General features: G+C 47.8%; 1 protein-coding gene across 3 annotated transcripts in view; it reads left to right on the forward strand.

The window, feature by feature from the left end:
- Positions 1–19,617, forward strand: part of ESD (esterase D) — a 115,883-nt gene that overhangs the window by 48,985 nt on the left and 47,281 nt on the right. For 2 of the 3 annotated variants that reach the window (XM_063952803.1, XM_063952805.1), the window contains exon 4: positions 12,963–13,051. In XM_063952803.1, coding sequence (XP_063808873.1) covers positions 12,963–13,051 — 89 coding nt within the window. Of the gene's footprint in view, positions 1–12,962; positions 13,052–14,708; positions 14,924–19,617 lie in introns of those variants that run through there. The other variant, XM_063952804.1, reaches the window with a different exon arrangement.

Below are 19,617 nucleotides of genomic sequence, written 5' to 3' on the forward strand. Positions count from 1 at the left end.
AGCTGGCAAGGCCGACTTGAAAAATCGGCGAGGGGGCGCACCTCTTCGAATTCCAGTTTGTAGCCGTGGGATACAATCTCCATCGCCCAAGGATCCACGTCTGACAGAACCCAGCCCTGGCTGAAGAGTCGAAGACGTGCCCCCACCGGTGCGGACTCCCTCAGTGGAGCCCCAGCGTCATGCGGTGGATTTAGCAGAAGCCGGGGAGGACTTCTGCTCCTGGGAACTAGCCGAAGCAGGTGTTCTCTTTCCTCTACCTTTACCTCTGGTGAGGAAAGAGGAGCCCCGACCTTTTCTGGCCTTATGCGACCGAAAGGACTGCATCTGATACTGTGGAGTTTTCTTTTGCTGTTGGGGAACAACAAAAGGTAAAAAAGTAGATTTACCTGCGGTAGCTGTGGAAACCAGGTCCGCGAGACCATCCCCAAACAAGGTAAAAGATCCCCGGCTGGGGCAAGCTCCCAGGAACAGAAGTCCTCCCCGGCTTCAACCAAGTCCACCGCATGACGCTGGGGCTCCGCTGCGGGAGTCCGCACCGGTGGGGGCACGTCTTCAACTCTTCAGTCAGGTCTGGGTTCGCTCGGACCTAGATCCTTGGGTGCTGGATATTGTGACCCAAGGATACAAGCTGGAATTCCAAGACGTGCCTCCGCACCGATTTTTCAAATCGGCCTTAACAGTTTCTCTTCCAGAGAGAGAGGTAGTATGTGCTGCAATACAAAAGCTGTGTCAACAGCAAGTCATTGTCACGGTACCCCCGTCACAACGGGGAGACTGGTTTTATTCAACCCTGTTTGTAGTCCCGAAGCCGGATGGCTTGGTCAGGCCGATTCTGAACTTAAAATCCCTCAACCTTTATTTAAAAAAATTCAAATTCAAGATGGAATCTCACCGAGCAGTGATCTCCAGTCTGGAAGGGGGGGATTTTATGGTGTCGGTCGACATAAAGGATGCGTACCTACATGTCCCCATATATCCTCCTCATCAGGCGTACCTGAGGTTCGCTGTTCAGGATTGTCACTACCAATTTCAGACGTTGCCGTTTGGTGTTTCCACGGCCCCGAGGATTTTCACCAAGGTAATGGCGGAAATTATGGTGCTCCTGCGCAAGCAAGGGGTCACAATTATCCCGTACTTGGACGATCTCCTGATAAAGGCGAGATCACAGGAGCAGTTACTGAAAAGCGTTGCGCTCTCCCTGCAGGTGCTGCAACAGCATGGCTGGCTCCTAAATTTACAAAAGTTGCAGTTGATTCCGACAACTCGGCTATCGTTTTTGGGCATGATTCTGGACACCGACCTGCAGAGGATCTTTCTCCCGTTGGAAAAAGCTCAGGAAATCCAGAACATGGTCAAGGAACTTCTGAAACCACCAAGAGTGTCGATTCATCACTGCACTCAAGTGCTGGGAAAAATGGTGGCGGCCTACGAGGCCATTCCGTTTGGCAGGTTCCATGCAAGAGCGTTTCAGAGGGACCTGCTGGACGAGTGGTCCGGGTCCCATCTGCAGATGCACCGGAAGGTAAGCCTGTCCCCCAGGGCCAGGGTTTCTCTCCTGTGGTGGCTCCAAAGTTCTCACCTTCTAGAGGGTCGCAGGTTCGGAATCCAAGATTGGATTCTGGTGACCACGGACGCGAGTCTCCGAGGTTGGGGAGCAGTCACACAGGGACAAAATTTCCAGGGAAAATGGTCGAGCCAGGAAGCTTGTCTGCACATAAACGTGCTGGAATTAAGGGCTATTTACAAGGGCCTGCGGCAGGCGGAAAATCTTCTTTGCGACCTGCCCGTCCTGATTCAGTCGGACAACATCACAGCCGTGGCGCACGTAAACCGCCAGGACGGAACGAAGAGCAGAGCGGCGATGGCGGAGGCCACCAAGATTCTTTGCTGGGCGGAAAAACATGCAAGCACTCTGTCAGCGGTCTTCATTCCAGGAGTGGACAACTGGGAAGCAGACTTCCTCAGCAGACACGATCTCCATCCAGGAGAGTGAGGTCTTCATCGAGAGTTCTTTGCAGAAGTGACAAGTCGTTAGGGACTTCCTCAAATAGACATGATGGTGTCTCGCCTCAACAAGAAGCTTCGGACATATTGTTCCAGGTCGAGGGACCCTCGAGGAATAGCAGTGGACGCACTAGTGACACCGTGGGTGTTTCAGTCGGTCTATGTGTTCCCTCCGCTTCCACTCATCCTAAAGGTATTAAGGATCATAAGGAGAACAAGGGTTCGGACGATACTCATTGTTCCAGATTGGCCACGGAGGGCCTGGTATCCGGATCTTCAGGAATTACTCACAGGAGATCCCTGACCTCTTCCTCTCAGGCAGGATCTGTTACAGCAAGGGCCGTGTGTGTTCCAGGACTTACCGCGGTTGAACGCCAAATCCTAGCTAGGAAGGGTATTCCCGTGGAAGTCATCCCCACTCTACACAAAGCTAGAAAGGAGGTAACGGCGAAGCATTATCACCGTATTTGGAGAAAATGTGTGTCTTGGTGTGGATCCAATAAGGCTCCTACAGAAGAATTTCAGCTGGGGCGTTTTCTCCACTTTTTGCAAGCAGGTGTGGATGCGGGCCTGAAGTTAGGCTCCATTAAAGTGCAGGTCTCGGCCTTATCAATTTTCTTTCAAAGGGAATTAGCCTCACTTCCAGTAGTGCAGACTTTCGTGAAAGGCGTGCTACACATCCAACCTCCGTTTGTGCCCCCTGTGGCACCGTGGGACCTTAATGTGGTGTTACAGTTCCTTACGTCACATTGGTTTGATCTTTTTAAAAAGAGTTAAAATTTCTCACTTGGAAGGTGGTTATGATATTGTCCTTTGCGTCCGCAAGGCGGGTGTCCGAATTGGCGGATTTGTCTCACAAAAGCCCCTATCTAATTTTCCATGAGGATAGAGCAGTGTTGAGAACTCGTCAACAATTTCTACCAAAGGTGGTTTCTTCGTTTCACATGAACCAACCTATTGTGGTGCCTGTGGCTACTGAAACCTTGGCTGATTCCAAGTCTCTTGATGTGGTCAGAGCTTTGAAAATTTATGTAGCCAGAACGGCTCGGGTTAGGAAGACAGAGGCGCTGTTTGTCCTGTATGCGGCCAACAAGGTTGGTGCTACTGCTTCTAAGCAGACTATTACACGCTGGATCTGTAATATGATTCAGCAGGCTCATTCTATGGCTGGTTTGCCGTTACTGAAATCGGTGAAAGCCCATTCCACTAGGAAGGTGGGCTCGTCTTGGGCGGCTGCCCGAGGTGTCTCGGCTTTACAGCTTTGCCGAGCAGCTACTTGGTCGGGGTCAAACACTTTTGCAAAGTTCTACAAGTTTGATACCCTGCCTGATGAGGACCTATTGTTTGCTCAATCGGTGCTGCAGAGTCATCCGCACTCTCCCGCCCGGTTTGGAGCTTTGGTATAATCCCCATGGTCCTTTTGGAGTCCCCAGCATCCTCTAGGACGTATGAGAAAATAGGATTTTAATACCTACCGGTAAATCCTTTTCTCTTAGTCCGTAGAGGATGCTGGGAGCCCGTCCCAGTGCGGACTCTGTCTGCAGTAATTGTATATAGTTATTGCTTATGTTACACAAAGGTTGTGTTTTGGGAAGGGTCAGCCTGTTGGTTCACGCTGTTAACTGGTTTTAGTGAAATGCCATGTTGTACGGTGTGTTGTGGTGTGAGCTGGTATGTATCTCACCTTTAGTTAAACAAAATCCTTTTCCTCAATGTCCGTCTCCTCTGGGCACAGTTCCTATAACTGAGGTCTGGAGGAGGGGCATAGAGGGAGGAGCCAGTTCACGCCCATTTAAAGTCTTAAAGTGCCCATGTCTCCTGCGGATCCTGTCTATACCCCATGGTCCTTTGGGAGTCCCCAGCATCCTCTACGGACTAAGAGAAAAGGATTTACCGGTATGTATTAAAATCCTATTAGCATTATACCTGCGTTAAACCGAACAGAAGGAAAACAACACACGAAAACTGTGACCTATGGACTGCCTTAATGCCTCAAAAGTATGTAATTCATCTTATGCATATTATCTGTCTCTTAAACTAAGAAAAGACATCCCCAATCTGCTCACTACAGTTCTCTATTATGCAAACTCATGTACGTTCTTGATGTAATGAATTGCTTGTAATTGGCATTGCATGTGTGGGGAAGTTGTTCAGTGAAACAGTTTTATTACTGCATGCTGTCTGGTGTTTACCTCCTTTTGACCATTTGGTCATTGTGGACAGGTGTACTATATCTTTTCATTTACTGAGGTGTAGTCATGGTGTAAAGGACAGAGTGTGATTCCTGAATGGGGGGGGGGGGGGGGGACAAAAAATAAAACAGAACCAAAAAAAACCCCACTGAACAACATCACCAAACGGGTAATTTCAACTTTAAACTTGTCATTTTTTTGTACTGTCTTGATATGGCTACTAATAACAGATGCACAGACAAGATTCTTAAAGCTATGTGTGCTAATGCTAGGAGCTTAGGAGACAAAATTCCAGAGCTAATTGCGATAATGACAAAGGATAACCTGGATGTTGTCGCAATTACTGAGTCATGGTGCAATGAGAATCATGACTGGGACATAGCTATACCAGGATATAATTTATTTAGGAAGGATAGAATAGGAAGAGGGGTAGCAATGTATGTGAAAAAAAGCATAAATGCTACTTTAATACAAAATGTTGAGGACAAAACTGAAGCCCTTTGGGTCACCACGGAAACTGGGGAGAAGGACATTATTCGCATTGGGGTGATCTATAGACCACCAGGCCAGGGGCAGGATTTGGACAGGAACCTATTGTTGGACATCTCTAAAATGGCTTTGAAGGGAGAAGTCCTAATCATGGGAGACTTTAATTTACCTGATGTAAATTGGGAGGGGTCCTTTGCAAGTTCAGCTACAAGTGGCAAATTTCTACATTCCTTACAGGGAGCATCTCTCAAGCAATTGGTGAGGGAGCCCACTCGCAAAGACTCAATATTAGATTTAATTCTTACAAATGGTGACAGGATATCAGACATATATGTGGGTGAGCACCTGGGATCCAGTGATCATCAAGCAGTATGGTTAGTATAAAGACCGGATCCAACTCCTGTCACACAAAAACAAAGGGGTTGGGTTTTAGAAATGCTGACTTTGCAAAAATGGGGAGATGTTTTAAGTGATTCATTGGCGGACTGGAGGAACCTGGAAGGGGTGCAGGAGAGATGGGAAAAACTGAAAATTTCAATACTAAGGGCAACAGACCTTTGTATCAAAAGGGTTAGGAAAAGCACCAGGAAAAGAAAGCCAGTATCAACAAGTGTGAAAGCAAAAAAGATGGCTTTTAGGAAATACAAACAGACTCAAAATAATAATGACAAAGAGGTGTATCTTGACAGACGGAAGGATGCTAAGAAAGTGATCAGACGTGCAAAGGCAGAAGCTGAGGAGAAAATGGCCCAGTCAGTAGATAAAGGGGGCAAAACTTTTTTTAAGTATATAAATGAAAGGAGAAAATAAGATTTTAAACCTACCGGTAAATCTTTTTCTCCTAGTCCGTAGAGGATGCTGGGGACTCCGTAAGGACCATGGGGTAAAGACGGGCTCCGCAGGAGACATGGGCACTATAAAGAACTTTTAGTATGGGTGTGCACTGGCTCCTCCCTCTATGCCTCTCCTCCAGACCTCAGTTGGAGAAACTGTGCCCAGAGGAGATGGACAATATGAGGAAAGAATTTTGTTAATCCAAGGGCAAGATTCATACCAGCCCACACCAATCACACCGTATAACCTGGAATATACGCAACCAGTTAACGGTATGAACAAAACACAGTATCAGTCAAAGACCGATCCCAACTGTAACATAACCCTTATGTAAGCAACAACTATATACAAGTCTTGCAGATATAGTCCGCACTGGGACGGGCGCCCAGCATCCTCTCCGGACTAGGAGAAAAAGATTTACCGGTAGGTTTAAAATCTTATTTTCTCTTACGTCCTAGAGGATGCTGAGGACTCCATAAGGACCATGGGGTTTATACCAAAGCTCCAACCCGGGCGGGAGAGTGCGGATGACTCTGCAGCACCGATTGAGCAAACGCGAGGTCCTCATCAGCCAGGGTATCAAACTTGTAGAATTTTGCAAAAGTGTTTGAACCCTACCAAGTAGCTGCTCGGCAAAGCTGTAATGTCGAGACGCCTCGGGCAGTCGCCCAAGAAGAGCCCACCTTCCTAGTGGAATAGGCCTTTACCGATTTTGGTAACGGCAATCCAGCCGTAGAATGAGCCTGTTGAATCGTGTTACAGATCCAGCGAGCAATGGTCTGCTTAGAAGCAGGAGCGCCAACTTTGTTGGCTGCATACAGGACAAACAGAGCCTCTGTTTTCCTAACCCTAGCCATCCTGGCTACATAAATTTTTAAGGCCCTGACTACATCCAGGGACTTGGAGTCCTCCAATTCATCCGTAGCCACGGGCACCACAATAGGTTGATTCATATGAAATGAAGAAACCACTTTAGGCAAAAATTGAGGACGAGTCCTCAACTCTGCTCTATCCACATGGAAAATTAAATAGGGGCTCTTGTGAGACAAGGCCGCCAATTCGGACACCCGCCTTGCAGATGCCAAGGCCAATAACATGACCACCTTCCAAGTGAGAAATGTTAATTCCACCGTTTGAAGAGGCTCAAACCAGTGAGATTTTGGGAAACTTAACACCACGTTAAGGTCCCAAGGCGCAACAGGGGGCACAAAAGGAGGCTGGATGTGCAGCACTCCCTTCACAAAATTCTGGACTTCTGGGAGAGAAGCCAATTCCTTCTGAAAGAATATAGATAGGGACGAAATCTGTACCTTAATGGAGCCTAACTTCAGGCCCATATCCACTCCTGTCTGTAGAAATGGAGAAAACGTCCCAGATGGAAATCTTCCGTAGGAGCATTCTTGGCTTCACACCAAGATACATACTTCCTCCAGATACGGTGATAATGTTTCGCTGTCACCTCCTTCCTAGCCTTTATCAGAGTAGGGATGACTTCCTCCGGAATACCTTTCCCAGCTAGGATTCGGTGTTCAACCGCCATGCCGTCAAACGTAGCCGCGGTAAGTCTTGGAATACGCAGGGCCCCTGCTGCAACAGGTCCTCCCTGAGAGGAAGAGACCACGGATCTTCTGTGATCATTTCCTGAAGATCTGAATACCAGGCCCTTCGAGGCCAATCTGGAACAATGAGTATTGTCTGTACTCTTTTTCGTCTTATGATTCTCAATATTTTTGAGATGAGAGGCAGAGGAGGGAACACATAGACCGACTTAAACACCCATGGTGTCACTAGGTCGTCTACCGCTACTGCCTGAGGGTCCCTTGACCTGGCACAATACCTCCGAAGCTTTTTGTTGAGGCGTGACGCCATCATGTCTATTTGAGGAAGTCCCCAATGACTTGTTATCTCTGCAAAGACTTCTTGATGAAATCCCCACTCTCCTGGATGGAGATCGTGTCTGCTGAGGAAGTCTGCTTCCCAGTTGTCCACTCCCGGTATGAAGACCGCTGACAGAACACTTACGTGATTTTCCGCCCAGCGAAGAATCCTGGTGGCTTCCGCCATCGCCACTCTGCTCCTTGTCCTGTCTTGGCGGTTTACATGAGCCACGGCTGTGACGTTGTCTGATTGAATCAGCACCGGTAGGTCGCGAAGAAGATTCTCCGCCTGTCGTAGGCCGTTGTATATGGCCCTCAATTCCAGCACGTTGATGTGTAGACAAGCCTCCTGGCTTGACCATAGTCCCTGAAAATTTCTTCCTTGTGTGACTGCTCCCCATCCTCGGAGGCTCGCGTCCGTGGTTAACAGAACCCAGTCCTGAATGCCAAACCTGCGACCCTCTAGAAGGTGAGCACTCTGCAGCCACCACAGGAGACAAACCCTGGCCCTGGGGGACAGGCTTATCTTCTGATGTATTTGTAGATGGGACTCTGACAACTTGTCCAGAAGGTCCCACTGAAATGTCCTCGCATGAAACCTGCCGAAAGGGATGGCCTCGTAGGCTGCCACCATTTTCCCGAGAACTCGAGTGCATTGATGAACAGACACTCTTTTTGGTTTTAGCAGGTCTCTGACCATGTTCTGGAGGTCCTGGGCTTTTTCCATTGGGAGAAAAACCCTCTTTTGTTGGAACCAATTGTGACTTTGGCAGATTGAGAATCCAACCGTGCTGTTGTAGCACTCTCAGGGAGAGCGACACGCTCTTCAGCAATTGATCTCTCGATCTCGCTTTTATCAGGAGATCGTCCAAGTACGGGATAATTGTGACTCCCTGCCTGCGCAGGAGCACCATCATCTCCGCCATCACCTTGGTGAAAATACTCGGTGCCGTGGAAAGTCCAAACGGCAGCGTCTGAAACTGGTAATGACAGTCCTGTACAGCGAATCTCAGGTACTCCTGATGAGGTATTAATGGGGACATGAAGGTAGGGATCCTTCACGTACAGTGATACCATAAAATCCCCCCCTTCCAGGCTGGAGATTACTGCCCAGAGCGATTCCATCTTGAATTTGAACTTAGGGATTTTAGATTTAAAATGGGTCTGACCGAACCATCCGGCTTCGGGACCAACGAACAGGGTTGAATAGTACCCTTTTCCCTGTTGGACCAGGGGAACCTTGACAATCACTTGCTGTTGACACAGCTTTTGAATTGCAGCCAATACTACTTCCCTCTCCGGGGAAGAAGCTGGCAAGGCCGACTTGAAAAATCGGCGAGGGGGCGCACCTCTTCGAATTCCAGTTTGTAGCCGTGGGATACAATCTCCATCGCCCAAGGATCCACGTCTGACAGAACCCAGCCCTGGCTGAAGAGTCGAAGACGTGCCCCCACCGGTGCGGACTCCCTCAGTGGAGCCCCAGCGTCATGCGGTGGATTTAGCAGAAGCCGGGGAGGACTTCTGCTCCTGGGAACTAGCCGAAGCAGGTGTTCTCTTTCCTCTACCTTTACCTCTGGTGAGGAAAGAGGAGCCCCGACCTTTTCTGGCCTTATGCGACCGAAAGGACTGCATCTGATACTGTGGAGTTTTCTTTTGCTGTTGGGGAACAACAAAAGGTAAAAAAGTAGATTTACCTGCGGTAGCTGTGGAAACCAGGTCCGCGAGACCATCCCCAAACAAAACTTCACCCTTGTAAGGTAAAACCTCCATATGCTTCTTTGAGTCTGCATCACCTGTCCATTGGCGGGTCCACAAAGCTCGTCTCGCAGAAATAGCCATGGCGTTGGCTCTGGAACCAAGCAGTCCAACGTCTCTTTGAGCGTGTCTCATATATAAGACTGTGTCTTTAATGTGACCTAAGGTCAGTAAAATGGTATCCCTGTCTAGGGTATCAGTCAGCTGACAAGGTATCTGTCCACGCTGCAACTGCGCTACAAACCCATGCCGATGCTATCGCCGGCCTGAGCAAAGCACCCGTATGCGTATAAATAGATTTTAAGGTAGTTTCCTGTCTGCGATCAGCAGGATCCTTGAGGGCTGCCGTGTCTGGAGACGGTAGCGCCACCTTCTTGGACAGACGCGTTAAACCCTGAGACCCTGAATGGCCCTGTGACCCAGTCCAATCCGTGGATTGACTCCCTGCTTTTTCCCTGGACTCTGCTTTGTCCATTCTCTTATGTAATAAGGTCACATTTGCATTTAACATATTCCACATGTCCAACCAATCATGAGTCGGTGTTGCCGACAGAGACACACCAGTCATCTGCTCCAACTCTTCCTTGGACGAGCCTTCCGCTTCAGACATGCCGACACACGTACCGACACCACCACACACACAGGGATATATCTATAAGGGGACAGTTCCCCAACAAGGCTCTTTGGAGAGACAGAGAGAGAGTATGCCAGCACACACCCAGCGCCAACTGACATTGGAAACAGATTCCCAGATATAGCGCTTTTATTATATATATATATATATATATATATATATATATATATATAATATATATAATATATATTCGTGTAATACACTCACTGCGCCTTACAAGTGCCCCCCCCCCCTCTTTTCAGCCCTCTGTCACCGTGTTCAGCAGGGGAGAGTCCGGGCAGCCAGCTTCTCTGTAGTGCTCTGTGGAGAAAATGGCGCTGGTTAGTGCTGAGGGACCAAGCTCCGCCACCTCCAGCGGCGGGCTTCGGTCCCGCTCAATTGTATAAAAAATGGCGGGGGATCTATATATTAACTGACTCCGCAGCCTAATATCTATATAATGCTAGTCCAGAGGTTTATATTGCTGCCCAGGGCGCCCTCCCTGTGCCCTGCACCCATCAGTGCCTGTCAGTGAGTTTAATGTGTGGTAGCAATGGCGCAGAGCGTTACCGCTGCGCGCTTACCTCAGTGAAGATCTGAAGTCTTCTGCCGCCTTGAAGTCTTCTTTTCTTCTTATACTCACCCGGCTTCTATCTTCCGGCTCTGTGAGGAGGATGGCGGCGCGGCTCTGGGACGAACGGCGGGGGGAGACCTGCGTTCCGATTCCCTCTGGAGCTAATGGTGTCCAGTAGCCTAAGAAGCAGAGCCTATCACTTAAGTAGGTCTGCTTCTCTCTCCTCAGTCCCACGATGCAGGGAGCCTGTTGCCAGCAGTGCTCCCTGAAAATAAAAAACCTAAAAAATTATTTTTCAGAGAAACTCAGGAGAGCTTCCCTGTAGTGCACCCAAGTTTCTCTGGGCACAAAATCTAACTGAGGTCTGGAGGAGGGGCATAGAGGGAGGAGCCAGTGCACACCCATACTAAAAGTTCTTTATAGTGCCCATGTCTCCTGCGGAGCCCGTCTATACCCCATGGTCCTTACAGAGTCCCCAGCATCCTCTAGGACGTAAGAGAAAATCAAATGGAGGAATAATAAGACTTAAGACAGAGAGTGAGAAATTGGTGGAGGGAGACAAGGCAATAGCAGATCACCTAAATAATTATTTTTGCTCAGTATTTACTACAGAAGGAGAAGGGAAGGGGCCTCAGTTAAGCTACAAGGACATTCATAAAAATAAGGTAGATGAAAGTACATTTAGAGGAGAAGGTCCTAACTGAACTTTCAAAACTAAAAGTGGATAAATCAATGGGGCCAGATGGGATACACCCAAGGATACTAAAAGAGCTAAAAGATGTGCTGGTAGCACCATTAACAGAATTATTTAACCAGTCACTAAATACAGGTGCCATTCCAGAGGACTGGAAAAGAGCGAATGTAGTTCCACTGTACAAAATTGGAAGCAAGGAAGAAGCAAGTAACTACAGACCAGTAAGCCTTACATCAGTAGTAGGGAAAGTAATGGTAAAACTACTAAAAGAAAGAGTTGTGGAATATCTTAACTCAAACAACTTACAGGATCCAAAACAGCATGGATTTACTGGTGGGAGATCATGCCAAACAAATCTTATTGACTTTTTTGACTCTGTGATGAAAATAATAGATCAACGGGGAGCTGTAGATGTAGCATATCTAGACTTTAGTAAGGCATTTGACACTGTCCCACATTGCAGACTGCTAAATAAACTTGAAAGTGTGGGGGTGGATTATAAAACAGTTAAATGGATAAGAACCTGGTTGCAGGATAGGAAACAGACAGTTGTAGTAAATGGAGTGCAATCTATGGAGGGAAATGTTACCAGTGGAGTACCCCAGGGATCTGTACTTGGACCAGTTCTCTTTAATATCTTTGTTGGTGACATTGCAAATGGTATTGAAGGGAAGGTATGCCTTTTTGCAGATGATACAAAGATATGCAACAGGGTATACACACCAGGAGGGGTAAAACAAATGATTGATGACCTAGCTAGGCTTCAAAAATGGTCAAGAACATGGCAACTACAGTTTAATGTTAAATAAAGCAAAATCATGCACTTGGGTCTCAAAAACCCAAAGGCTAAATATAGTATCAAGGGTACTATAATGGAAACTACTGAGGAGGAAAGGGATTTAGGAGTCACTATTTCAAGTGACTTAAAGGCAGGAAAGCAATGCAACAAAGCAATAAGAAAGGCAAGTCAGATGCTTGGTTGCATAGGGAGAGGAATCGGTAGCAGGAAAAATGAAGTGATAATGCCACTGTATAGGTCATTGGTGCGGCCTCGTCTGGAATACTGTGTCCAGTTCTGGAGACCATATCTCCAGAAGGATATAAATACATTAGAGAGTGTACAAAGAAGGGCAACTAAAATGGTGCATGGCCTACATCACAAAACTTACCCGGAAAGGCTAAAAGATCTTAACATGTATAGTATGGAGGAGAGAAGGGAAAGGGAGACATGATAGAAACTTTCAAATATACCAAAGGTTTTAACAAAGTTCAGGAGGGAAACATTCTTCAAAGGAAGAGAAGTATTAGAACTCGAGGACATACACTGAGACTGGAGGGAGGCAGGTTCAGGGGAAATTTTAGGAAAAATTATTTCACAGAAAGGTTAGTGGATAAGTGGAATAGCCTCCCATCAGAGGTGGTAGAGGCTAAGACTGTAGAGCAATTTAAACATGCTTGGGATAGGCATATGAATATTCTTACAAAGAATTAAGGTTCAAAAAGGGTTGAGATTACCTAAAGGATAAAAAAAAAGGGGCAGACTAGATGGGCCAAGTGGTCCTTATCTGCCGTCAAATTTTATGTTTCTATATTTTGTAACAAGAGCGACACAGGTCCAGAGTGTGACCATAGAAGCTTAATACACATTTTAAATGTTGGAACATCTTTGACAGCTGAAAAAAAGATGTCTATTCATTTAATTTTATTTAAGCTACTAAATTAGTAATTATTGCTTTAATTATGGATTGTAATTATTTATGTGACCTTTGTAATGTGAAGAGAATGTATTTATTCTGTTTCTTGAAATTACATTGATGTCTAAATGCCCAACAAGATACAATTCTTTTGCACATAAAAAGGCCAAATAAAGAGTAAATCAGTCATTAATTTTTGCCGCTCTGCATTACAATGTTTCATTCTGTTTCAACAGCTCGGAGCTGAAGTGTAAAATGAGATTTGGGATCTATCTTCCCCCTAAAGCTGAAAGTGGAAAATGCCCAGTTGTATATTGGCTGTCAGGTGCGTTCATCCGTCTCTTGTGCTCTGAATTAGGACAGAGTTGGGAGTTTACTGGAGAATGCTTAAGTGTCTTACTGTCCTTCTTTGTGTCTTTAGCAAAGTTATGTTGCCTCTGCAATTGTCCTTGTACCATACTAATTATAGTGCTGAATAAGGAATCCTATGGAGGACTAAATATAGTGCATATTGATATGAAATTTACACAACCAGTACAATTAAATTACGAGTTACAGTAGAAGAATTATGCGGCTGCCCCTGCCATAGGCATCAATAGAAATACAGAATTAAATACACAAGCGGATATCACAGCTGCATAATGAAACAATTATACACCTCTCTACAAAACTTCAAACGGGCTCTCAAGACCCATTTCTTCACCAAACCCAGCCAAATCTCATCCTAACCCTCTGTTCCACGCTCTCTGTGTACCCCATCTGTGTCACCCCTGTCTGTCTACCCCTCTCCTTTAGAATGTAAGCTCTCACGAGCAGGGCCCTCTTCCCTCATGTGCTTATCCTTTTTTCTTCTTTACTAATCTTCAACTGCACCAAATCCAGCAGTCTTCTGCCACCTGATACTTAGTCCAGTGTCATCTGCTGATGTAGCTATATTTATTTACCCTGTACTTGTCTTATATTGTCTTCAACTGTAAGTTGCTGTTTTCTTGTTTTGATTATTTGTTTATGTACTCTGTAATTGAGCGCTGCGGAACCCTTGTGGCGCCATATAAATAAAGGATAATAATGATGATGATAATAATAATAATAAATACACCTACTCTTGGGGGTGTGCCCAGCATTGCCCTCAAGCTCTCCCTGCACGGCATCTATTCATTGGAGGTGAATGGTTACCACAACTTTTCCCATGGGACACACTGTAGCCCATGCGGGGGGCGGGATTGGCAGAGGGCAGGCTGTTCCAGCGGAGCGCCAGCATAAGGACAGGGTGCATTTTGAAGTTTTAAAATCGTGAATGGGAACACAAGGTCCAAGAGACATTGCTTATGTTCTGTGCTCAGATGTAGAGTTGTATGCAATATACAACAGACATAGATGTAAATTGTGTCCACTAAAAATATGCAACTTCCGTTGGATACAGAGTCAGAGGCACCTAAAAATAGTAGCGAGGCGGCATCCTCCGCAGATTGCATGTATTAGAGCAACATATACAGCAGGCAAAACATATGATACATTTGATCAATTCACATTAACAGTCCAGGTTTTAGTGATATCCATACTTGAGCACAGGCGACGTAATTAGTACCTCCGTTACTTTGATTTAAGCAGCTGTGCTGGAGCCTGGATAATCAAAATAACTGATGTACTAATTAAGTCACCTGTGCTCTAGCATGGACAGCACTAAAACCCGGACTGTTAGTGTGCCTTGAGGACTGAGGTTGGGAACGTCTACATTAGACACTCATTATTAATGTATGTTTCTGCCGCGGGGTACACTGGGCTCCACAAGTCTGGACAATGGGGTGTAGAGTAGGATCTTGATCCGAGGCACCAACAGACCTCAAAGCTTTGACTGTTCCCAGAATGCACAGTGCCGCCTCCTACATCACCCCGCCTCCCAGCACAGGAGCTCAGTTTGTCAGTTGGTGCTGCAGTAAGCAGGCACTTAACAGAGGGGCTGCTCCAAGCAGCCCTGAGAAAAGCTTTTTATGAGGTAAAAAGTGAAGACTTCAAGGGCAGCAACGGTGGTAAATGTTTTGTGACATTCACTGCTGCAGCTCCAGGTCTCCCCAGCGGCGCTGTACACTCCCGAGCCCTGGTTGCCGGGTACCTACAGCGGAGGCTCCGGTTTTCTTCATGTTAGACACACACGGCTGGGGCTCTCCAGGATCGCTTGGCCGCGCTTCGGGAGGTGGTAAGTGGGTCCCGCTCGCGGGACCTGGTCTTTATCGCGATCCGGCGCGGTCAGTGGGAGGCGGGCCGTGCGTGCTGGCGGTGGACACTGTGGCAGTACAGGCGATCCCACTAGATCACCAGGGCATGGGCGCAGGTCGGGTTTTCTCTCTAAACCACTTCTTATATCGCCCACAGTACCCGGTGGTTTTGCCAGCAAGGGGGATAAGGCTTAGACCTGTAGCCCCTCCTCTAGCCCCAGGGCGCCATTTCCCGCAAATGTTCCCACCCTAGAGCTGCATATCTGTCTCTTCCTCACTCCCAGTCAGTGTCTGCGGCGCCATTATCCCTCAGCTCACTGTTCCTGGGACTGCTTGGGCAAATCCTCCTATGTAAAGCCGCCTGGTTGTCAGCGCTGTGCATTTACATGACACTTAAGTATTCTACCTGCCTTTTTAGACAGTGATAGTTAAGAAAGAGTGCATTTAGTCAGGGTTTTATAGTACAATTACCCTGTGATATACATCCAGTTCTTACTGTGTACTGTTATGTCTACTGTTATATAGCTGTGTAAGGTAGTGCAGTGCAATATTGTCTGTAATAACCTCTGCATTGTTCAAACTGTGACCTTCTGTGTGTGCATTTGATAGCTGAGTGTTGTCCATCTCGTGTCTTTCACTCAACTTGCTATCCCTATATTCTATAACCTGAGGGGGCTTGGTGCGTCAGGTGTTATCTAATATAGGATTTTCACAAAGATATACTGTATTACGTATTTTTCTCTGTGATTTGGTCACCATATCTCTCCTTTATCTCTGCTAGTGCTGACTACACTGCGCAGGGGTTTGGGTTTGGGATATTGTGCTGCTGATAATTGTACTGTGTTACCTCATACTGCAAGTTATATCATGTCTGCTTCTGAGTGTAACGGTTCTGGGGCGGAACACACTGCTGGTGTTGCTGAAGCCACAGGCACATATGAGGAGAATATAGCAGCTGTGGGCTCTGATTCTGGGGGCTCCTTGCCCCCCAGTGGGACTGTGGCAACGGAGGCACATACTGACCCACCGTGGGCCGCTTTTTCCACGCTTCTGCATACGCTAGTTCATAAACAAACACCCCCTATGGGACCCCCAATGCCGATACAACCGTATGTGAGCCCTGCAGCTAACCCGCCGTGGGCGGACGATTTATCTGCTCAATTAAAGAAGTTGAACCAGTCCTTGACTACTAAAAAGTCTGACTAACGCTCGCCTAAGTCCAAGAGGTCCTCTAAGCGAGTGCTCGTCTCCTCACAATCCACTGCTGTCACTGACACCTCGTCTAATGAGGACGGCACTTACACTGACCCCACAGGTTCTGACTCGGATACAGCTGATGGGGAGGGTAGTTTACATGTGGATGTTCCTGACCTTTTGGAGGCTATTAAGTTAATTCTGCAGATTACGGATGACCCCGAGCCATCCGTGCTTCCTAAGAAACCAGATGGGTTCAAGCGTCAGAAGGTGGTTAAACAGGTTTTACCTCACTCTGATCACCTAGTGGATATACGTCAGGAACCCTGGGAAAACCCGGGTACGAAGTTTGTGCCTCAAAAGAGGATGCTGGCTCGCTATCCCCTCGCACTAGAGCTGTCTAAGAATTGGGAAACACCTCCTCCAGTGGACTCGCATGTGGCTCGGATGGTGGTTTCCTCAGCTCTACCTGTCACTACCGTCACGTCTCTGGAAGAGCCTACGGATAAACGTGTGGAGGGTTGTCTAAAAGCGATTTACACCCTCACGGGTGCTGCACAAAAGCCTACTATTGCAGCTTCATGGGCTGCTGAGGCTATTGAAGCATGGGCCTTGGAGTTAGAAGTTGAAATCTCCTCTGACCATGCTAGACAATGCTTGTCATATATTGTTACAGCTTCTCGTTATATTAAAGAGGCGGCTTCTGATGCCGGTATCCTGGCAGCCAAGTCCTCTACTACGTCAGTCCTGGCTCGCCGGATATTGTGGCTGAGATCCTGGTCTGTGGATCTGGACTCTAGAAAACCCTGGAGGTAGATATTTTCAAGGGAGATATTCTGTTTGGGGAGGACTTAAATAAGATAGTGGCTGACTTGGCTACTGCCAAAACTGCCTGTCTACCTAATACCGCTCCTTCTGTGTCGAAGGCTAAAGATACGTCCTTTCGCCCTTCAGGTAAAGCAAAAGGTCAGGCGTACCATAAGCAGGCCCGCACTTCCAAACCTGGTAAGCCGAAGCCCAAAAGAGCCTGGGCTGCCCGTCAGCCAGCTGCCAAGACGATAAGCCTGCCGCATGATGGGGCGGGCCTCCCCCTGGGGGATCCCAGGGTGGGAGGCCGGCTTCTAGGGTATACCCAGGAATGGTTGAAGATCACTAAAGATGCCTGGGTACGGGAAGTCGTCACTCGAGGTTACGCCATTGCCTTCAAAAACCGACCCCCTCATTGATTTTGCCAGACAGACGTCCCTTTGGACCGGACAAAGGCAAAAACTCTACATTCGGTGGTACAGACCCTCCTGGATACAGGAGTCGTAGTACAGGTGCCTCTTGCTGAGAGGGGCCGGGGGTACTATTCTCCGTTGTTTCTAGTCCCAAAACCGAATGGGTCCTCCCGGCCCATTCTCAACCTCAAGGCATTGAACAGGTTTGTGAAGATTTCCAAGTTCCGTATGGAAACCCTTCGCTCTATAGTTCTGGCCTTGGAACCTGGGGACTACATGGTCTCCTTGGACATACAGGATGCTTACCAGCATATTCCTATAGCAGTGTCACATCAACAATACCTGAGGTTTGCTATTGGCAACATCCATTACCAGTTTCGGGCGTTACCTTTTTGGTTTAACAACGGCTCCGCGAGTCTTCACCAAAGTTATGACGGTGGTACTCCGCCGTCAAGGGGTCAGGATACTGCCGTATCTGGACGACTTGTTAATCCTGGCAAATTCCCCAGATCTTCTCCTGTGTCAACTGGATATGATGGTCCGGTTTCTAAAAGCCCAACTGGAAGAAGTCCTCCCTGGTCCCTGCTCAGAACATGGTGCACCTGGGAGCGCTGTTAGACACTCACAACCAGAGGTTGTTCTTGTCTCAGGAGAAAGTCCTGAAGCTTCAGGACAGGATTCGTTTTTTCCTTTCTCGTCCGCAAGTGTCTATACATTCGGCTATGCAGATGCTGGGCCTCATGGTGTCAGCATTCGACATGGTGGAGTATGCTCAATTTCATTCTTGCCCCCTCCAGAAGCTGATTCTAGCCAAGTGGGACGGCCTGCCTCACCGGATCAGGTCTCACATGATCTCATTGACTCCGGAGGTCCATCTGTCGCTGCTCTGGTGGCTCCAGGACCAACAATTGTGCAGGGGCCGTCCCTTCTAGATATCCAACTGGGTCCTGTTGACGACAGATGCCAGTCTAAGAGGATGGGGCGCGGTGCTGTAGCAGCACTCCTTACAGGGTCGGTGGACCAAGGAGGAATCTCTCCTCTCGATCAACATTCTGGAGTTGCGGGCGGTCTTCAATGCGTTGAACCTGGCCCAGCATTTAATTCAGAACTGTCCTGTTAAAGTACAGTCGGACAACGCCACCACAGTGGCTTACATAAATCATCAAGGCGGCACTCAAAGCCGTTTGGCAATGAAGGAAGCCTCACGGATTCTACAGTGGGCAGAACGCCATCTACCGGCAATATTCATTCCGGGAGTCCTGAATTGGGAAGCGGACTTTCTCAGTCGTCAGGACGTGCATGCCGGCGAGTGGGGCCTCCATCCAGAAGCGTTTCAACTCCTCGTGGAAAGGTGGGGTCTTCCAGATGTGGATCTGATGGCGTCTCGACACAATCACAAGGTTCCGGTCTTCGGAGCAAGGACAAGGGATCCTCAAGCAGCATTCATGGATGCGCTGGCGGTGCCGTGGAGGTTTCGGCTGCCGTACGTGTTCCCTCCGGTGTCACTCCTGCCCAGGGTAATTCGGAAGTTCAAGCAAGAAAAAGGAAATCTGCTTCTCATAGCTCCGGCGTGGCCCAGATGGCACTGGTTCTCAGACCTGCAAGGAATATCGTCAGAGCGTCCACTTCTACTTCCACAACGCCCAGACCTCTTCGTTCAGGGCCCTTGTGTCTACCAGGACCTAGCCCGGCTATCTTTGAGGGCGTGGCTCTTGAAGCTTCCGTCTTGAGGGCTAAGGGTTTTCCTGAAGAGGTCATTAAAACTATGTTGCGGGCCCGGAAACCGGCTTCTGCTCGGATTTACCATAGGGTCTGGCATTCATACTTTGTTTGGTGCGCATCTAACAATTATGAAGCTTCCAAGTTTAGTACAGCCAAACTTTTGGCTTTTCTGCAGCAGGGCCTAGATTTAGGCCTGCGTCTGGCCTCCCTCAAGGTTCATATTTCTGCCTTGTCGGTGTGGTTTCAGAGAAAAATTGTGACTTTACCTGATGATCATACTTTCACTCAGGGTGTGTTGCGTATCCAACCTCCCTATGTTCCGCCTGTGGCTCCTTGGGACTTGTCAGTGGTTTTGGAGGCGTTACAGGAGCCTCCATTTGAACCTCTTGGTTCAGCTGACCTTAAGTGGCTTTCCCTTAAGGTGGTGTTCTTGCTGGCTATTGCCTCTGCTAGAAGAGTGTCGGATCTGGGTGCCTTGTCTTGTAGTTCCCCATATCTGATTTTTCACCGTGACCGGGCGGTTCTTAGGATTCGTCCCG

Source organism: Pseudophryne corroboree, chromosome 2 (assembly GCF_028390025.1).
Source record: "Pseudophryne corroboree isolate aPseCor3 chromosome 2, aPseCor3.hap2, whole genome shotgun sequence".
In the NCBI taxonomy this organism is placed as follows: Eukaryota; Metazoa; Chordata; class Amphibia; order Anura; family Myobatrachidae; genus Pseudophryne; species Pseudophryne corroboree.